The sequence below is a fragment of the Hipposideros armiger genome, unplaced genomic scaffold (assembly GCF_001890085.2).
Source record: "Hipposideros armiger isolate ML-2016 unplaced genomic scaffold, ASM189008v1 scaffold_755, whole genome shotgun sequence".
NCBI lineage: Eukaryota > Metazoa > Chordata > Mammalia > Chiroptera > Hipposideridae > Hipposideros > Hipposideros armiger.
This window is the reverse complement of record NW_017732105.1, coordinates 54,361-74,896: the sequence shown is the minus strand read 5'-3', so window position 1 is coordinate 74,896 and position 20,536 is coordinate 54,361. Positions and strand designations below refer to the sequence as shown.

General features: G+C 35.1%; 1 protein-coding gene across 1 annotated transcript in view; it reads left to right on the top strand.

Annotated features, from left to right (window-relative positions):
• The window catches only part of ITGB3BP (integrin subunit beta 3 binding protein), a 44,022-nt gene extending 27,177 nt beyond the window's left edge, over positions 1-16,845 (top strand). The window contains 7 exon segments of the mRNA XM_019628207.1: positions 148-198; positions 247-325; positions 756-849; positions 1,291-1,350; positions 7,445-7,495; positions 7,960-7,982; positions 16,552-16,845. Of these exon segments, the coding sequence (XP_019483752.1) occupies positions 148-198; positions 247-325; positions 756-849; positions 1,291-1,350; positions 7,445-7,494 (334 nt within the window). The 3' untranslated portion in view covers position 7,495; positions 7,960-7,982; positions 16,552-16,845.
• Positions 16,846-20,536: the final 3,691 nt, after the last annotated feature.

Sequence of the window (20,536 nt, the reverse complement as noted above, 5' to 3'; positions counted from 1 at the left end):
TCTCTCCCACTGCTCATGGGAATGAGAGTAAGTGAAACTCCAAAAGACAGGATGGCTGATAATACATATTCTATTTGTAAAGGAATGAGAATGGAGGGGGAGCATTTATATATTTTATCACCTTGAAAATGTAAAGGAAAGGATTAGAAAACTGAATGTAAGATCCTTTAAAAAGAATTAAAGCTCTGAAAATGACTTGTGTTTTAATGCTTGATCTTGCTAAATATTTTTTTTCTTTATTCATAGATTCATGGTGTTGCTGTCTAAAGTTGAGAAATCATCAGAAGAAATCATGGAAATAATGCAAAGTTTAAGTATTACACAGGTTTGCTTTTTTTTAATTTTGACATAATTTCATATTTCTACTACCCCATTTGAAAAAGAAGAACAGGAGAGAAGTGCAGGTTGGAGAATCCAATCCAGGAAAGAGTTTGCAGGACATATGTTTAATTTACTTTTCATGGAAATTTCTTTTCTTATGTTAACATTAATTAACAGTAATATTTTAGTAATATCTGGCTTCACATTTAAAAGTAAATTTGTAAATTATGTATAGTCTTCTTAGTTAATAAATTGTTTTCAGACAGTCATTTAAGGCTTGCAATAGTTGACCTGCCAAAAAATGTTAAGTTTCCTACCATAAAGTTTAAGTTTTTCAGATGAAGGAAACAGTATGCCGTACTTTCACTTGAATTATCAGTAATATTCTCTTTGAAGAGAACTTACTTAACTCATTTAAAATGACTTTCTTTTAGGCTTTGGAGGGCAGTAGAGAGCTTGCAAACCTCATTGGTGTCTCCTGTGCATCATGTTTCTTAAAAAGAGAAATGCAGAAAACGAAAGAACTAAGTAAGAAAATTTTACGAGTTTACAATGGTGTCTTGACATTCCTTATTTGCAAACTTAGATATATATTTTAATATTTTTAATTGTAGAGATAAACCTATTCATTTTTCCCAAATTTTAATTTGATAGACTTCTTTATATATATCACTACTGGACAAATATAGAAATATTATTTAAAGAATAAGAAGTCACATATCCTTTACCAGGATGTTATTTCAAGGATCGGTCTTGAATATGAAGGGAAAGAATGTATGTTGGAGACTGGTATTAGACTTTTTTTGTGTAGTGCTCATTCTTTAAATAAGATATAAGGTAGTGCATTTTGTACTTGATACCTACACATATATATTAATTCAAATTTTTTTAATGAAGTTGTTTCTTCCAAGATGAGAAATTATTCATATTCCATGTTAATTCTTAATAAGGCATTCTTTTCTCTTCTAGTGACAAAAGTAATAAAACAAAAATTGTTTGAAAAGAAGAGTGCAGGACTTCCTAGCAAAGGTAAAAGTTGTCTTTTAAATTTATTAAATAAAGAAATCCTTTCATCTCATCATTTAAAACCAATCATTATGATCTTTTAGTGTACTCTTCTAAGAGAATACAAATCTCATTTGAAAAACCTTATATCCGCATTTAGCAAATGAGATCAACTTTTCTGATGTTTGAATTTTTTAAATATCTTTTGAAATATGTTTCAGGTTAAGATTTAAATTTTGCATTTGTATTAAAAGTTCTTTTTGAGAATACAGACAAATGGGGCAACAATGAATTAATATACAGCAGCTCTTAATGGTGAATTAGAAGGATACACAAAGCATAAAAAGTTACTTTGTAACCAGTTTTCTAAAAACTTTCAGATCATTAATACATTTGATCTACTGTTAACTCTTATGCCTCTGAGCATTTCACAGTATGGGAAACTAAATAAGCAGGTTTTAAGTTCCCATAACACATGCAAATCCACACCTTGGTAAGCAAAATAATCATAGAGTATACAATATTAAAACCTTTATACCAACTTAAGAGGGATCATTTAAATATTACTGACATGAATGCCATTTAGCAATCTCTACAGAGGTAGTCTTTGAAATGGGTTGCCATGTTTTTAGTCTATCATTTTTGAGTACCAATGACTACCATTTATTGGGGACCAATAATTATGTTCCCAACACTAGGATCAGCAGATCTTTACAGCAATTCTACCAGATAGCTATTATGATTGTCATGATAGATAAGGAACAATGACAGAGAAAATCTTAAGTAACTTGCCCAAAGAAATGCCCCATTTAAGTGTCAGAGCAGATATTCCAACTAAAGACCAGTATGACCTCAAAAAGCATGGTCTTTTCATTATTTGAAATTGCCTCGTCCTAAAACAAATAATCATCCAGTCATTCCAGCTTTCAGATTTAAACATGAGGCATAACTGAAACTATTTTAGGATCTTTAAGAAGCTGGCGATGAGTTTGCAGTGGAAAGTGCTGAGATTCCCTGCTGGTTGGTTCCAAAAGCCAACTAGGTCATAGCAAGCCAAAAACCATAGCAAGACTCCTGCAAAACTCTTATGGAAAGGGAGCTGAGCAGACATCCTAAGCCATTTAGTTGAGCAGCTAACTTCCACTGTGATACGAAGAATTTAAGAACATGAAGGTGGGCTCTCTCTTAGAAAAAGGCTTTTGAGATTTCTCCCATGCTATATAATTTAATTATAATGCATAACTGGGTTTCAGTGGTTTTAATCTCTCCTAACTTGACAAGTTTTAGAGGATCATAATGGGAAATTGTAATGTTTATTATTTACCAGTTAGAGAAAATCTTGAGTCTATGCATTCTATGACAATTGTGTGATTTTTAAAATCTGTAATTTCCTAAAACTAATTAGAATTAGGCTTTACATAGTTGAGGAAAGAAAAATCATAAAACAAATAAGAGAGTTGTCACTGCTAAAACTTAATGGGAAAAAATTTTCCAAAGGTATTATTTCCTTCGCCAAACATTCATTAAGACATTATGGTTATTTCCATGTATTAAAACAGTTATCTCCTTTCAGTTATCCAGTATGTACTGATTCTTTGTGTGTTTATGCATGATCAGCCTTAAAACTGTTTTCTAATATTTTAGGCATTAAAACTGACTTTCCCAATACCAGGTTTTCCCAAAGGACTAAGTATCTGTTCATGCATAGAGAGGATTGTATCACTAAATCATGTTCTAAAATTTCTAACAAGCATTGATTATTTGTTGTGGTTTAAATGAAAACTGAGTTAAGTTATATAATATATGTTATAATGTAAATATATATTGTATATATTAGAATACATCAGCCATCTTCCATTTCTGTCTTGGCAAGATTCCTGAGGTATTCAGCTCTTCATTAGCTTTTTAACTATTTTGAAGGAATGCCTGAAAATAGATTGAAGCTTATTTTCTTTATAATATGAGTTTGAGCTATATATTTTCTTCTTTCTCTGGTTCCTAATATGTGTGGTGGTTGTTTTTTTTTATATTGATGGGGTTTTTGTTTTGTGTTGTTTTTTTGGTTAAAGATGATGTACACCAACACATTCATATGTACATATATGTAAATTGTTTTGCTAAGTTAATAACTTTCACCCTCTTCTATTCATGCATTCATTTTAAGAGGACTTTGTTAGTTTTTTTTAAACACCTCAAAGTAATTTGCTTTATATGTTCCTTTTATGTTACTGTAGTCCTCAACTCTTTATTTGGAGATCTAGCCTTCAACTTTTTATAGAAATTTCTACTTGACTCTTTTCTTTTACTATGCTATTACCAAGAATTGTCTAAATTTTAAAATATTTTGGGAATCTTCATAATATTAGAATTTATATATTAGAAATTATGTAATATAAAATCAGCCCTATAGTATGTATTGGATTTGTTTTATTAGGTAATTATGAAAATGAGGATAAACAAACTACTTGTTTTACTCTCAAAAGAATGTCCTTCAGATTCTTATAAAATTTTCCTAGAATAGTTAAACAATACTAGGAGAATTTCTGTCATTTTAATGCTGTCATTGCCCCTTCACATTGGTCTCTTAGTTCTGTTTATTTTTCTGTATTTCAGTGCTAGTTTGTTTAGTATCAGTTGCAGTTTTTATTATAGGCAGAGGAGTATAATTGTAAAACTAACACTCCATTGTTTTAAATAAAGACATCTGACATAAAGCTTTATATAACTTTTTCAAAAAAAGATTAAAACATACACAATAACATGAAAAGGTTCACTGAGATCTTCATAGTTTTCAGAAGAACTAGACCTTGGAAATCAGGAAATGCCTTGATAGAGTGTATAAATAAAAGAGGATCTCTTCTGCTAAATACAAATTTCTTAAACAAAGGAAGGCTTCTTTCTTTTTCAGTTACTTAGGAAGTAAATCTAACTTCACTTTCCTTAATAATATTGGCTTTATGACTATTAGAAAAATAATGCAATGAAAGGTTCTTTTTCTATTACATTTGGATGGGAATTTTCAAAATTATCTTTAATTTGTTATGCTGAAGATTTAAAACATATGACCATTTAATGGGTTGATACAGATGGAATGTCACATTATCATCACATGGTAAGGCATGAAATTTATTTACTTTACATAATGAACCTCAACTTAAAACAACTTGATACAAATATCCCTAAGTCAATAGATGGCATTATATAGTACTTAGTATTTTCAATTTTTTCTGGAGATATTAGAAAATGCCATCATTGTTTGTCTGTGACTAGTACTTTCAGTAAACAAAATGTTTTTGGAAAGAATAAGCAAATTGTAGAGCAACTGCCAAGATATGAAATCTAGACATTTAGCTTCAGTCCAAAACATATTTTATTATTTTTGAGAATAATTGTGTAGGTTGTAGTATGCATATTTTAAATTAAATGTTAACCATCTGAACTTTACATTGTTCAAAAAAGTTGATTGTTTCAGCTGTTTGTAATACAAAATATTTCAAAATTTCTAGCTCTAGCCTAAAAAAGAAAAAGCACAGACTATAATGTTTCTGTTTTCCTTAGATAACATACTATCTTCTAACATTGTAAAATTCATCTTGGTTGCAGGATTTTAAAGTTTTCAAATTTTTGGATTACAGGACAAATTTTAAACTCCTGTTCTAAAACTATAAAATAGTTTGATACTGCCTTTTCATTCTAACCACCCACTGAAGTATTTTTCAGCTTAAAAATATGTTGTTCTTTCCCCCACTCAGTCTTGAGAAAGTATTCATCATATCAGCTAAATAATTTTACTCCTAGAAGACTGCTATCCTTTTATTTTTTTCTATTCTAGCTTAACATTAAACAGTATCTTTTTTTCAAACAAATACTTTGGTTTTAAAAGCACTGAGGTTTGAAGTTTAGACATGATGAGTTTTAGGAGAAACAACAAAAATTCTCCCTATGCTTTAACATTCTTAGTTTATCTGGAGATAAAAAATGGAGATATTAGTTTGGGTGACACAAATATACATTCATGTACAACTGTAGTCATCAGCTCTTTATAAGGATTCAGTTGTCATGTCTGCTGTACGTGGCTCATTCCTTTCCTGTCAATAATGTTAATGCTCTTGTTTTACATCATCCATCACTGTTTTGGGGACACATTTCGACTGCTTACTTGAGACTTGTCTAGGATTTAAGAAAAAACAAACTGCTTCACTACTTTTCAAAGCCTTTTAAATATTTTTTTCCATGATTTAAATTTTCTTACACTTTATTAGAAGTATGATAATTTTTATCTTTTAAATAACCAGTAAAAAACATTTAAACTATAGATTTGAACTCATTTAAAAGCAATTATGTGTTTAAGAGGTATAAATAACTTGCTATCAGACATTACAAATATCCAGGTGCTCTGTATGTGCTGATGACAACAAAATTGAAACGAAAGACTGTAATAATTCTGACTGGTTTTCTCTGCAGAAGATATTGATTATTTGTGTGTGGTGAGAGATTTGGAAAATTCAATTAAAGGAGTTGTGCAAAGGTTTCATAAATTTTCCTTCTACAGCGTGTACACAGACATAGTTGCGTATTAAATCAATGCAGCACTTCACAATATATTTTCTTCGAAACATAAAAATAAATAACATTTAAACAGTTCTGCTTACTACAGAAACAAATTTTATTTTCTGTGAAGCATTTAGTCATGTGCTATCACTGACTCATACACATTTGCCAGCTGTAACAAATTTTATAGACATTTTCTCCAGAGACATATCACACATACTATGAATTTTTAAATGAGCAAATGGTGAAGAAGGGATGTCAGCAATATAAAAATTGATCAGCTAAAAGATAAAAGCATAAGTAAAGAGATTTGTATGGTAGTCTTAATAGGTTTTATTAAATAAAAATACTATAAAAAGATAGTAATGAACAGACTGAAGATAACTGTTCTTGAGGTGGAGAAAAATTATTCTGGCACATTTAGTAGAAATTGGTTTTATGTCACCTGACAGGTGAACATTTTTTTTTCCATTTTAACTCTTAGAGCAGTCAGAAAAGCTCCTCAAAAAAGAGATAAATTCTCTAAGTGGTTTATGTATTTTAAACACATGTAATAATAAAGTAGATATTTACAGTGTTATATAGCTAATTACATAGGTTAAAGCAGGACTTGTGTAATAAGTAAATGTTAAGTGATTGTCTTCCTGTAGTTCAGACCTCACCTAGGGGGAAAGTACTTTTTTTTTTTTTTTGCACCATATGTTTTAGCCCTCTAGAATTCTCTCTTTTGGGACTCCAGGCCTCTCTACTGCTCCTGTCTCTACCTGGATTGCTCTTTCTTTCTTCTCTGCCTAGCAAACTTCTGCTCATTTTTTAAGGTCAGACTCAGATGTCACATCCTCTTTGAAACTCGCCCCAGCTTACCTAGGGAAAGCTAAATTGCTTCATCTTCTAGGCTTCTACAACACTTGTCTGAATGTTTATAAATGTATCATGTTATAGTGTATTGTGATTGTCTGGTTACAGGGCACTTTCTGGGCTCCTCCTGGGCAAATGAAAGTCCTGTCTCTATAATGTAACCCCAGAGCCTAGTGTAGAACCCAAATAGAAGGTCCACAATGCATGTTCAGTGAATGAATAAAAACAAATGGCCACGCTAAGAATTTTTTAAAGGAATTATCTTAATATTTTCAGATACTTATAAATTGCTATCTCCTTCCAGGCCTCATTCACTTAATATTTATTGAATACCTACTATGAGCCAGGCACTGTTCTAGCCTTGAGCATACAGTAATGAACAAGACAGACATAGTCCTGCCCTCAGGATTATAGAATCTAGCACAAGAGACAAGTAATCATAATAAACCATAAGCACACATTATAATAATAAATTTCTTGGCAGTTCTTATCCTAAACTTTTAAATGTACATTCTGAAACAGAATCAGGCAAATCAGTAGGATGTGGAAATGAGAATGTATAGCCCCAAAGCTACCATTTATAATGTAAAATAAAACTTTATGTTTGGGTTCTTTAACTTCGTTTTAATTCAGCATTCTACATCATATACTGTGACAACTTACTTTGAACCGTTTTCTGAAAAAACAAAATCTTTTTTCTTTCATATAGAGTTACGTCATCTCAACAGCTATGAATTCCTTAAAGCCATTCTAAATTGAGGTACTGTTTCACCTTTCTAATTATGTTTAGCCTTGTTAAATTGCACTGTTTTGTTCAAGTGGAAACATTTTATTTATATTATCAAATTTGGTACTGTCTGCCCACAAAGAAAATAGGGCCATGTGCTTTGGAACTTTAGTTGAAATTATATTTAATCTATTCTTATAAACAGTAGAAGGGCAATCTGACAAGACCTGAGTGTTAGAGGCTGATTGGAAAAGAGCTCATTTGTGCTGACTAGGCTAGCTTTAAAAGTCAGAGAGGGCATATTTTTAAGTGAGTATAAAGAGGGCCCATAATTGAGAACCTTTAGTATAAATAGCTAACGAAATACTGACAGATGGATTATAGTTTCCATAGGGGACACCTGACTGAACAAGATATAACAAGTCTATGATTTTGGAAATGTGGTGCATTGATTACATAATTGTATATTAATTAGTTGTACCTTTTCTTCAAAACAGTTCCTGTGGATTCAGCAATACAGGTAAAGGAAAGATTTATTTATAAATAGCTTATTATAACTTAGCTAGAAGCTATGAGTCATGATGTGATATTAGTGTTTAATATACCTGGAACTGAAGGTTCACATTAAGAAATAGCTTTATCCCAGACTTAGTGGCATCAGTATTAATTTTATTAGAAGCTAACCAGATGTTGCCTGCTATCTCTTAGAAAAAAACAAATGCAAAATGAAAGAATTCTATCCTGAAAATATGGTTCTTTGAAAATGTTATCTCAAGTGATTGATATTAGCTTTCTAACAAACTAGCTCGTCTTAAAATATTTGCAAAGCATCTTCTGTAGAAAATTGTCACTTTCATTCATTAAAATGTTCATTCTGTTGTACACAACAAATAATAGCTTATCATAAAAGCTAACATTTATTGAGCACTTTCTTTTTTTTCTTTTCTTAAGATTTTATTGGGGAAGGGGAACAGCCAAGTTGTTGTCCTTCAGTCTTAGTTGTGGAGGGTGCAGCTAGCTCAGCTCCAAGTCTAGACGCCATCTGGCCACTCAGCTCAAGGTGTCATGTTCAATCTTAGTTGTGGGTGGGCATAGCCCACCATCCGATGCAGGAGTGGAACCCGGCAACCTTGTTAGGAGCACGTGCTCTCACCAGCTGAGCCATCCTGCCACCTGTTGGCAGCTCAGCAGCAGCTCAACTCAGGCGCAGCCACTGGCCCATGGGGGAATCGAACCAGCGACCCTGTTGCTTAGAGCTCGTGCTCTTAACCAACTGAGCCATTTGGCTGGCTCTTATTGAGCACTTTCAATGTGCCAGGTACTATTATAAGCACTTTATACATAAGCTATATAACCTTCACAACTACTTATGTGAAATAGGTATAGTTGTTATCTTTATTTTATAGGTAAGGAAATTGAGGCACAAAGAGATTAAGTACCTTGTTCCAGAATCACCTAAGAGGTACCAGGATACTAACTGGAGTAGTTTGGTGCCCAAGTCTGTGCTCTTGCTCTTTACATAGCAGTAATCTATGAATGTCAGGCGTCCCTACTGGTCGCAGGTTTTAGATCCTATTAAGTAGTAAGGATATGGTATCTTTACACATATATATATACATATTCATTCATTATAGGGTTAAGTATTTTATAAAATTTCTGACCCACGAAAATCCAACAGAGAACTATTAGATGGTGATCAAAATACATATTCACAGTTACACACTGGGCAAATGAAAATCCACATTTAGTATATGGTAGTCTCATTAGTGAACTTTTGGGGGAACTTAAGAGTACTGAGTACAGCTTTGTGTCCATCCATTCTAGCCAAGAGCATCACATGATAGGGGTGTTCTGAGTCTTTGAGTAGTACTTTCAAAAAGCTTGAAAGGATTAAGGTTAACCTACCAGTCTTTTAACTTCCCTTTTAGTGGGAAGCAACAGAGAGAAATAACAGTGAATTGAAACTTGACTTACCTTTGAGTTATTTTCCTGGGTTCTTTTTACTGTGTTTTCTTCTCACTTTGGGAAATTTCTTCATGATCTCAGCCATTCCCTTGACTTTAGTTCTCACCTTAGTGTATATTGTTTTCAGATTTCTCCGTGACCCTCCTCCTGAGTTGTAAACCCACCTCTCAGTTGCTATACATTGTTCCTGAAGTGTGCTGATTACATCATCCCCCCCTTCCCCAATTGTTCTTCATTCTGCCTTTCTGGGATTACACTCATCTAATAATGAGGCTGAAAACCTCAAAATTCTGTCTCTGTTTTTGTCCCCACATCCAAACTGCTGCTGGGTCATATCACTTCCATGCCCACTGCACTAGATTATTCCTTCATTGCCTGTCATCTAGATTCTCATCATCCCCCATTGTAACCTGCCTGTCTTCCTTTTCGGCCCTTTCCTCTGCTTCTGGACAACTTATGCTCTAGAAGGTATCATTCCACTATATTCATGGTAAAATCCAAATTTATGCTGACATTTAGAACCCTTCCTGATCTGACCAGTTTGCCTTTCCAATTTGTCCCTGTGCCTCAGGCACTCCAAATTACTTGCCCTTCTCCAGACACATTCCTCAGAAAGAGCCTTTCTCATTTCTTTACCTTTGTTTCTGTCTCCTCTGCTTGGCATACATTTTCCCCCATTATCATCAAAATTTTGCCCATCTTTCAAAACCTGTTTATAACTCACCTTATACGAGGCTTCCTCAGTTTCCTCTCTTCCGTGTTCTCTCACTGTTCTTTTGTGCATTTGTCATAGCTGCCCAACTGGCATGGCTGAGGGAGGGTATAGACTCCCTGGTTTTGTCCAATGCCCAGAAACCTCTGACAGTCAGGGCACTCCTGACCCCACGTGGCCAGCTTCCTGTCTGCACATCCGCTCCTCCCCTCACCCACACTTCAGGAATGATTCCTGCTGACCTCTGTTGTTGAGTCAGGGGAGCCACCCCATATAAGTTCACTCCCAGAGCCTTTAAAAAGAGAATCCTTTATAAAATAATGTTAGAATAAGAGGGATCAGTAACCCATAGGCCATGGGTAGTACGAAGACCAGCAAAAGGGTAGGTGGGGAGAAAATGCATGATTTTGGCTAATGTTAATGGATACCGAGATACTTTATCTAGAAACAATGTGGATAGATCAATTGATTAACAAAAGTATGAGGATTAGGATTAACTCAGCACTATGCATAATGCCAACTTTTTGAAACCTAGTAATCAAGCTAAGAATACAAGATTTATATTATATACNCTTATATATGAATGTTCCTAGTGGCACTATTCACCATAGCCAAAAGGTGGAAACAACCCAAATGTCCATCAACTGATGCATGCATCAACAAAATGTAGTATACCCATACAATGCAATATTTAGGCATATAAATGAATGAAATTCTGATACATGCTACAATCTGCGTGGACCTTGAAAATATGCTAAATGAAAGAGGTCAGGCACAAGAGATAGAAAGTAGATTTGTAGTTACAAGGACTGGAGGAGGGGAGAATGCAGAGTGACTGCTTACTAGGCATGGGGTTTTCTTTTGGGGTGATGAAATGTTCTGGAAGTAGACAATGATGATGATTACACAACAATGTCAATATATTAATGGTGTATTTTACCACAATTTAAAAAAATACAGATATATGACCAAGGTGTAATCAAACAATACAGTGAATGTTTAAATTTAAAAAGAAAATGTATTACAGTAAAAGGCACTATGCCATGAATTCCCCTCAAAATACTCCCCCTCGCTTTGAACACACCTAATTCATCGTTCTTGCCACTTTCTGAAACAGTTCTGGAAGTCCTCTTTCGTGAGTGTCTTTACTTCATCCTCCATCATGACAATGCTCTGTATCACACATTGCTTCTGATATGGCAATTTCTGTCAAAAACATTATGGTGTGTCCTCATCCACCTTATTTACTGGATCTGGCACCGTGTGACATCTGGCTCTTCCGCAAAGTCAAAATGATTCAGGACATTGAGGCAGCTACAACAGCACAACTAAAGACACTCACAAAAGAGGACTTCTAGAAATGCTTCAGCAAGTGGCAAGAACGATGGGATAAGTGTGTTTTAAGCGAGAGGGAGTATTTTGAGGGGGATTAATGGCAATGTGTCTTTTACTCAAATAAATTTTTTTTGCTTAAACATTCACCATATTGTTTGACCACACCTTGTATATATATAATTTCTTTTTTTAGAAAAAGAAAATTCTATACTTCAATTCTTCTCTCATTATTTCTTAAACCCACCCTAATCAGGCTTTTCCCTGCATCATTCCACCAACACCAACCTTGTCAAAGTTACCAGTGACTTCCATTTTGCTAAGGCAAATAGTCTCCTCTAAGCCCTCATCTTGACCTATTAGCAGCATCTGATACAACTGATCACCTCATGTCCTTTTTTCCCCCCAGATTTATTGATATAATTGACATAATATTGTGTAAGTTTAGTGTACAGTGTGATNTAGAATGTAAGCCAAAACATGTAAAGAAACCTATATTAGGAAATAAAGTGTCAAGAAGGAGATTGGTTTCGTATGTAACCCAAGTTGCGTAGGTATGTGCTTAAGGCTATTAAATCAGTTACTGTATATCTGACCTCTAGATATGTACTAAGCTTTTGCCTTTCAGAACAGCTGGGTGTGCTAGGAATCATTTCTCAGTTCTCTTCATTGTAGATCAGATGACTCTCGCTTTATCACCCTTGGAGGCCACATGAAGGACAAAGCAGAAAGATCCACACACAAAACTAATGTTTATATGGGGGCGGGGTGGGGGATACACTTGGCCCTGGTTTTCCAATGAACATAACAGGAGACCAATTGAGACTTGAAACCATTGTGTTACTATAACCACTTTTTAGTTACATCCTATCCATCTCTTCCTCTTTCTATTGAACAGAGAGGCTCCTTTGGCTGCCTTGACTTTTGTAAATGTTTCACTCACTTAGTTGTGGTTTATCATTTGGACAGAATGCTACATCGGGGATTTTTCTCCCCTCCCTCAGGCCTCAAGGGAAAATGACTTCTGTGTGTCTCATATTTGATACATGAACATACACCCTATTCTCTTCATTTTAAGAAGCAAACCTAAGTATTGGCAACAGAGAAAACTGCATTTCTCAGAAATGGCCCTTCCCTCTACAATGAATTTGAAAATAACTTAGAGGGGCCATTTTTGACACGTATATTAGTAAAGAAAGTTAAGAAATCATTAATATTTTTGCATAACTTAAATATCTTTATATGAAAACATCCCTATAATCCTGGGGATAGCTGAGAGAAATGCTTTAGAATTGCCTATTTCTGTGATCTGAATTCATCACTGGACATTTTTGGTATTTTGGAACTTAATCCCTCAAAGTTCAAAGTGGACTCTTCTTAAACTGGTTTCTATAATAGATATGACATACTCGACTTATAAGTGCTACAAGACTCCATAAAAACTACACTGTAACTCCGTAAGATTAGATTAAATCATCTAGAAAATACTTATTTACAGAATTTACCTATAAGCTACCTTGAATATGGGTGCATTCTATTTTACTAATGTTTATATAATACTTTTCAAGTAATAACATTTGTCTATTCCAATTATTCAGGAGTTAGAATTTCCTCATCATTGATTTAAATCCACACCCTGTGTTAAACAAAAGTATGCTATTACAAAAAATAAGGCTCCACTAGCCAGCCAAGATGCTGACATTTGGGCACACTGATTACAGATGGTGACCATGGACAGCGCTGTTCCTGCTGATTCGGCAGTGATTCAAGGCTGCTTTTCTCTGCTGCCCTGCCCTTTGAGTCTTTATGCACATTTACTGTGAGAAAGAAATACTTCTTGATTTTCGCTTTGTCTAAACCCACTTCGTTTCAGACTGAGAAACACATAATGTCTTGCATCAGCCTGTGGTTGTCCATGTCTAGAACGAGATTTTCTTTGTATGTATGTGTTTGGCTTGCATTGCTTTAAAATATACTGCTGCTTAGTTAGTATGCTTTAATAGCTGTCTTATGAAATATATGCATTAAAAATATAGTTGATGGGACAATAATCGTTTTATTTTTATCATAGAAACTAAAGAGAAACTAAAGAGAATACATCTTTACATGAGAAACTACAACTTGGATATAAAACATTATTTTTTACCAATTGAATACTAAAGATGGACTTCTGTTAATATAGAGGGATACAGAATTAACAAGTCCAGGTTAACATGAACCATGATATGAGGCAATGTTTAGGGCAGTGGTTACCTTGAACCATGTCCTCACAGAAAAGAACAGAAGGGAGAAATCCTTCATTAAGCCATTTAACTTAAACGAAATGATCCTGGAAGTTTAGAACCTAGTGATCATGAATAATAAAAAAACTTCACTCAAAACCCTTAGATTTAAATTCATAAAAATTCATTGTTTAATTACATTCAAGTAAATCAGCATTCTTGGAAATAAATAAAAATACGGTTTAATCTCTGTGCCTTTGTTAAAAAAATTTCAAGTTTGCACATGTAATAAGGCATGTTCAAACTTCAAACCGTTTAAATTGCCTTCTCATAGTAATTTAAAAGATTACCACAAATTTAATCCCTGAGATAGAATTTCTAAAGAATGAAATACATACCACTGCATTCTAAAATGTAAGGAACACTACATTTAAATACCAAAATTAGAAATTTCTTTTAAAAAGGGGCTAAATTCTCCCATAAAGCTCACTGTATTTGCAGATTTTTTTCCAAGTCAATAAATTATAGAATACATTTCCTAACTAAACACTGGGATAAAGGACATTTTTCTTATTTTCCTGCTGAATAACTGAATATTAATAAAACTANAGATCTTTCCAGGGTTCTGGGCAATAGAAAAGACAAAAATGGATTGAGTCCAAAGAGGATCAACTTGATTAGTGGAGGAATTGATAGCCTCCAATATGGCAGGCCCTCTGGTAGAAGCTTGGGATAACTAATGTGGATTGTGCCTAAGGCAGAAGTAAAATCTAAATCTTGAACCCTGTGTGCTCTCCTGAACCTGAGGAGAACGCTGGATCTTTGAAATAGACCCCATGTCCATGGGCCTCTGCAGCAGCAAGGACCATAGGCCTGTTGTATATGCCTGGCTGCAGATGGGAGATAGAATGGGCTGGTCTCCTTACAGTATGAAGTGAGGAAGCACAAACACCCACTGGACTTGAGAGGAGACAGTGAAAGGGAAATTAAATTGTGGGGAAGAGTGTTGTGTGTAAGAGTAGTGACATGTATTAGTAGTAAGGTGTGGACCCATGTTCTTTGACCAGTCAAATGTGTCACTGTTCCATGGGGTATAGAGGGCAAAAGAGTTGACAGGAGTTCCTGCCTCTTCAGACTGAGGAATATAAACTTTCCTCTCTAAAAACCAAATGAAGAAGCAGCAGTAGTAAGTATAAAAATACACAACAGACGTGGATCACCTCTAGGGTGATTAGGTCATTACTTAAGGGTTTATGATTTTAAAATCCGTTCTAGTTATTCCACTCTACATTATCTCTCACAGAGGGCCATCCAGACCATAGTAATGGAAACTTTGTACTTTACTAGGAAGCTGGAGTTTGAAAAGTGGGTGGTTTTGATGGGCTGTATAAACACACTAGGCAGAGAGAACATGAACAAAAACAGGCAGAGAAGCAGAATGATTGAATGGTAGATTCCAGCCACATCATTGACAGTTGTGATCTCCAGGTTATTAAGTTCAAACTTTATTCATTAGGCAGAAGTGGACCATGAAGATTATTAGGGAAGTCACAATCCAAAATATGTTTTAGGAATAATATAATTACTATATGAAGAGCGAGTCCTATCAAAATACTGCTCACGAACTGCATCAGTGTATCTAAGTTGCTTTTCATTTTGTGTTCTGAGATAGTCGTCTCCAGAACCAGTATGGCAGTGCAGAGATAACCAACATACTGCTAGTCCCTGCTCTTGTGCTGTGACATACCTCACATTGATCAAACTATTTATTTTGCTGGATCCTGAATTTGGCCTCAGTATCTTTGTCAACACAATTCTCCTAGCGACCATGATCAATTGATGAAATGTCTTTGTAGGGCCTGACTTTGTAATAGAGAAGAGGATTTGGATTAGATGTTCAACACCAGTTCTGTTTCCTGCCTTAAACAAGATACTTGGCTCCCCTAAACCTTAATTATAAAATAGGACTGATAACATTTGCCTGTTGAGATTGTATAGACTAATTAGCTTAATTAGTACCTCCCCCATAGTAACTATTTAATAAATGATAGTCTTCCTTTCCTCTATAGTATTATTAGTTCTGATAACTGTGCATCAATAACGTATAAGAATATTAAGTGAACACTAGAGTGCTTAAAAGCCATAGGAATTCAGACCAGATTTAAACAAGAGTTGGCGAAAGTTGGTTGCCAGTGTTGGCAGCCTATCTTTTTATCGGACAATAAGCATATGGGCACTCTCAAGAATTGTAGCCCACCATGCATTACTTCTTTATAGCTGTTGATGTAATCAAGGAAGGGGTATTTAGGGAGTGAATGGTCCACATGCCCTATGGGAATATATTCCATCAATTGCCAATGGCTGCTTTCTTCAAAGGCTTCCTTTCACACAAGGGTCCTAAGGCCAAATAGGCAAGGACTTTGAACCACCACTAGGAGTCTCCCGAGGGACACACTATAGATAGGAATGTCTGTAAATAGTCTTTTTCTGGGGGGCAGCTGTTGGAGGAAACACCTGCTGAAGGCCCTTAAGGCTTACAGACAAAAGGCATGTAGATTTTGGTGTTTTCAGTAGGTCCTGTTGGAGTTTTAGAATCCTCTCAGAAGTATGTCAAAATCCATATTCCCATAAAGTGAAGAGTGTTATGTCTGAGTCACATTGACAATCTGTGAAGGTGAAGCTTGCTTAGAAGACTCAAAAATAAGCAAATGAGCGATTACCAATACCTGACTAAACTAGGGGCGAAATTACATGGTAAACGGGTGTTTAAATCATTTCTTATGTCATGCATGAGATGCATGTTAATTTGGAAAGTAATTCTTGATGATTTAATAGTAATCATCCTTTATATCCTGCAGGCATTTAGAAGAAATGCACTCGCTATGAACACCAAGTTCTGCATCTGCCTGATCATATTTAAAGGAACAGAAGACACGTTTGTAATTAATCTGCCCAGTAAATACCAGATCATAGCACTCGGCAGGTGCGTGTCTAGATAAAATTTCTTGCAGCTAATTTAAACTTTCTACACACATCAGTAGATAATCTCAATGTAAATAATACATTTCTTCTTGACCCTTTAATGAGTAAGCCAACATGTAGACAAGGATCTTGACTTATATTCTGTATCATGTACACTTCTGTATGCGTTTAGCATTNACCTATCTCTGGGTCTTAATTCTTTCCCATTTATTCATTCAATATTAATTTACTAAACACAAGCATTTACTGAAAACTTATTATGTACAAGAGCTGCTCCAAAAAAAATACAAAGATAAATATTTATAACCAAGCGCCAAAATCTCCTACCTCATCAACCTCTTCTCTGAACCTTTCCCTTCACCACCTTGTTCAAAACAAATTCTGGCTCTCTCGCTTAAGGAAAAGGCTGCCCCTCTACCCTCTGTTATGCCTGTTTTGTCCCTGTTGTTCCAGTTTTCACAGCCTTCAAACAACTTGGCCCGTAGGCGGGAGATAACTTCCTTGCTCTTCATCACGACTTCCACCAGTGCGCCCTCTCTGCCCTAACAGCCTCCAGCTCTGAATCTCATGTCCTCAGGCTTTATCCCCTATTATTCCTCATCTTTGTTATATCATCCACCAACCACAAGGGTCACCTCCCTCATTACTCAATGATTTCAACTCCTTACTGTCACTCTACAACCCTATGTGTCTTAATTCTTGGCAATTTTAACACACACATAGATGATCTTCCAGCACCCTGACCTCTCATTTGCTGGAACTCGTCTCTCCTCGTGATCTCATCCTCAATCCTCCACCTTAGGTCGCATGCCATGCTAGACTGCCACCCCTCCGCAATCACAACTCATCACCTGCATTCTGGTCACTAGCTCCTACGTTTTTGGTGTCCCAACAATCTTTTGACCCCACCCTTGTTCCTGATTCCCTTTCACTTTGCTCCACTGCTTTCATGTCTTTTCCCTTCTTACCCAGCTCAAATTCTAAGGTCAATTATTATAATCACTCCCATGCATTCATTCTCAGGCCTCTAGCCCCAGGCAAGTGAGTTATCCTCACCCGACAAAACCATAGCCTGGAAATACCCAACTCTTCCCCTGCACTTACTCCAACCGTGCTTAGTAACTGCTCCGGAGGAAAACCTTTACCTACACTAACTGTTCTCTTTAAATAATGCATGATCATGATATTCAATTACCCACCGATTACATATATTTCCCTAATCTGCTCACACTCTGTCGCCTTAAAAAAATAGTTCACACCTTCTCTTCTCTTATTCCCAACAGCTCCAACCCGCTCTTCCTTAATGAGCCTGCCTTCTACTTCAATAAGAAAATTGAAGCATTTAAGAGAGAACTCTCACAGATGCTACCGTCACATCTATTNGACTGATCTGCCTCACCCTGGAAGAGCACAATGATGGTGCCAACTTGGGCCAGTGAGGCGACATCCTCCACAACTAGGCTGAAGAACAGAAGGACAGCAACTTGTCTGTTCCCCTTCCCCCAATTCCCCAGCGCTGTTTCCATCCCCCAATTCCCCAATAAAAATCTTTTAAAAAAAAATGGAAGAAAGGTCTCAAATCATTATCACCTGACTGTTAAGAAACTAAATAAAGAAGAGTAAACCAAATCCAAAGCAAGCATGAGAAAGGGTATAATAAAATTAAAACCAAAATCAATGAAATAGGAAACAAAAAAACAATACAGAAAATCAGTGACCAAAAGTTGATTCTGTAGAAAGATCAGTGACACCAACAAACTTTAGCTAGACTGACCAAGGAAAAAAGAGAAGACACAAATTACCAAAATCAGGAATGAAAAAAGGACATCATTCCTTACCATACATAAAAATAACAAAGAATAAAAGACAAACAACTGTAAGCAACAAATTAGATAACAGATGAAATGGACAAATTCTTAGAAAGACAACCACTGAAACTCAAGATATACAGAAACTCTGAATAGACCTATAACAAGTAAATAGACTGAGCTAATAATTTTGAAAGTCTCACAAAGAAACACCCAGGCACAGATGGCTTCACTGGTGAATTATACCAAATGTTTACAGAACTAATACCACTCCTTCATTAACTATACCAAAAAGTAGAAATGAAACACTTCCCAACTCCTTCCATGATGCAAAGTATTAACCCTGACACCAAACCAGACAAACATCACAAGAAAACCAATATCCCTTATGAATATAAATACAAACGTCTGTGAAATACTGGCAAACTCAAACCAGTGGCATATAAAAAGATTATACATCATGATCAAGTGAGATATCTCAAGAATGCAAGGTTAGTTCAACATACGAAAAGCAATCAATGTAATAAACCATATTAAAAGTATAAAGGGGGGGAAAAAAGCACATGGCCATATTATTAGATATTTGAAAAGCATTTAACAACATTCAACACCCTTCCATGATAAAAGCACTAAATAAACTAGGCGTAGAACTTCCTAACCAAATAAAGGCCATCTATAAAAAACACACAGCTAACATCATAGTTAATGGTGAAAGACTGGATGCTTTCTGCCAAAAATCGAGAAGATGTCCACTCTTGCTACTTGTATTCAGTATTGTACTAGAGATTCTGGCCAGGGTAATTAGTCAAGAAAAATAATAGTCATCCATATTGGGAAGGAAGAAATAAAACTCATGATTTACGGATGACATGATCTTGTACATAAAAACCATAAGGAATCCACTAAAAACGTATAGCACAGAATACAAGTTTAATATAAAAAATCAATTGTATTTGTATATAGTAGCAATGAACATTATGAAATTTAGAAAACCATTTATAAATGCATCATCAAGAATAAAATATTTAGAAATAAATGTAACAAAAGTGCAAGGCTTGTAGACTCAAAACTACAGAACACCGTTGAAGGAAATTAAATAAATAAATGGAAATACATTCTATGTTCATGGGTTTGGATGACAAAAATCTTAAAATGGTAGTACTCTACAAACTGATACACAGATTCAAAGCAATCCCTATCAAAATCTCAACTGGGTTTTGGAGAAATTAACGAACTGATCCTAAAAATAATGTGGAAACAGGGACAAAGAACAGCTAAAATAATCAAAAGAAAAAAGTTGGAGGACTCATTTTCAATTTCAAAACTAACTACAAAGCAAGCTATGGTAATTGAGACAGTGTGATACTAGCATAAGCATGGACGTATAGATCAGTGGAATAGAATTCAGAGTCCAGAGATAAACCCTTAACGTTTGGGATCAGGTGATTTTCAACAAGGGTGCCAATATAATTCATTAGTGCTGGAACAGCTGAATAAAGTTGGACCCCTACCTCACACCATACACAAATATTAACTCAAAATGAATCAGTGACCTAAAAATAAGAACTAAAACTATAAATTTCAATTAAAAGAAAACATAAGAGGAAATCTTAAGGACCTTTGGTTACATATAGTTTCTTAGATATGCTTAAAAGCATAAACCAAACAAAAGATATATTAGGCTTCATAAAAATCAAAACTTTGGTGCTGCAAATGATACCATCGTGAAATGAAATAGCAACCCACAGAATGGGAGAACATATTTGCACATCACATATCTAGTAAGAGACCCATATTGAAAATGTATAAAGAACTCTTACAACTCAAAAATAAGAAGACAATCCAATTTAAAATGGACAAAGGATTTGAAAAGGCTTTTCTCCAAAGAAGAGATGCAAGTGGCCACAAAGCACACAAAAAGATGCTCAACATAATTAGTAACTAGGGAAATGCAATTCAAAGCCACAGTGAAATACCATTTCACCCCCACTAGAATGGCCATAATAAAAAAGACAATTGCTGTGAAGGATGTGGACAAATTGGAACTCATATA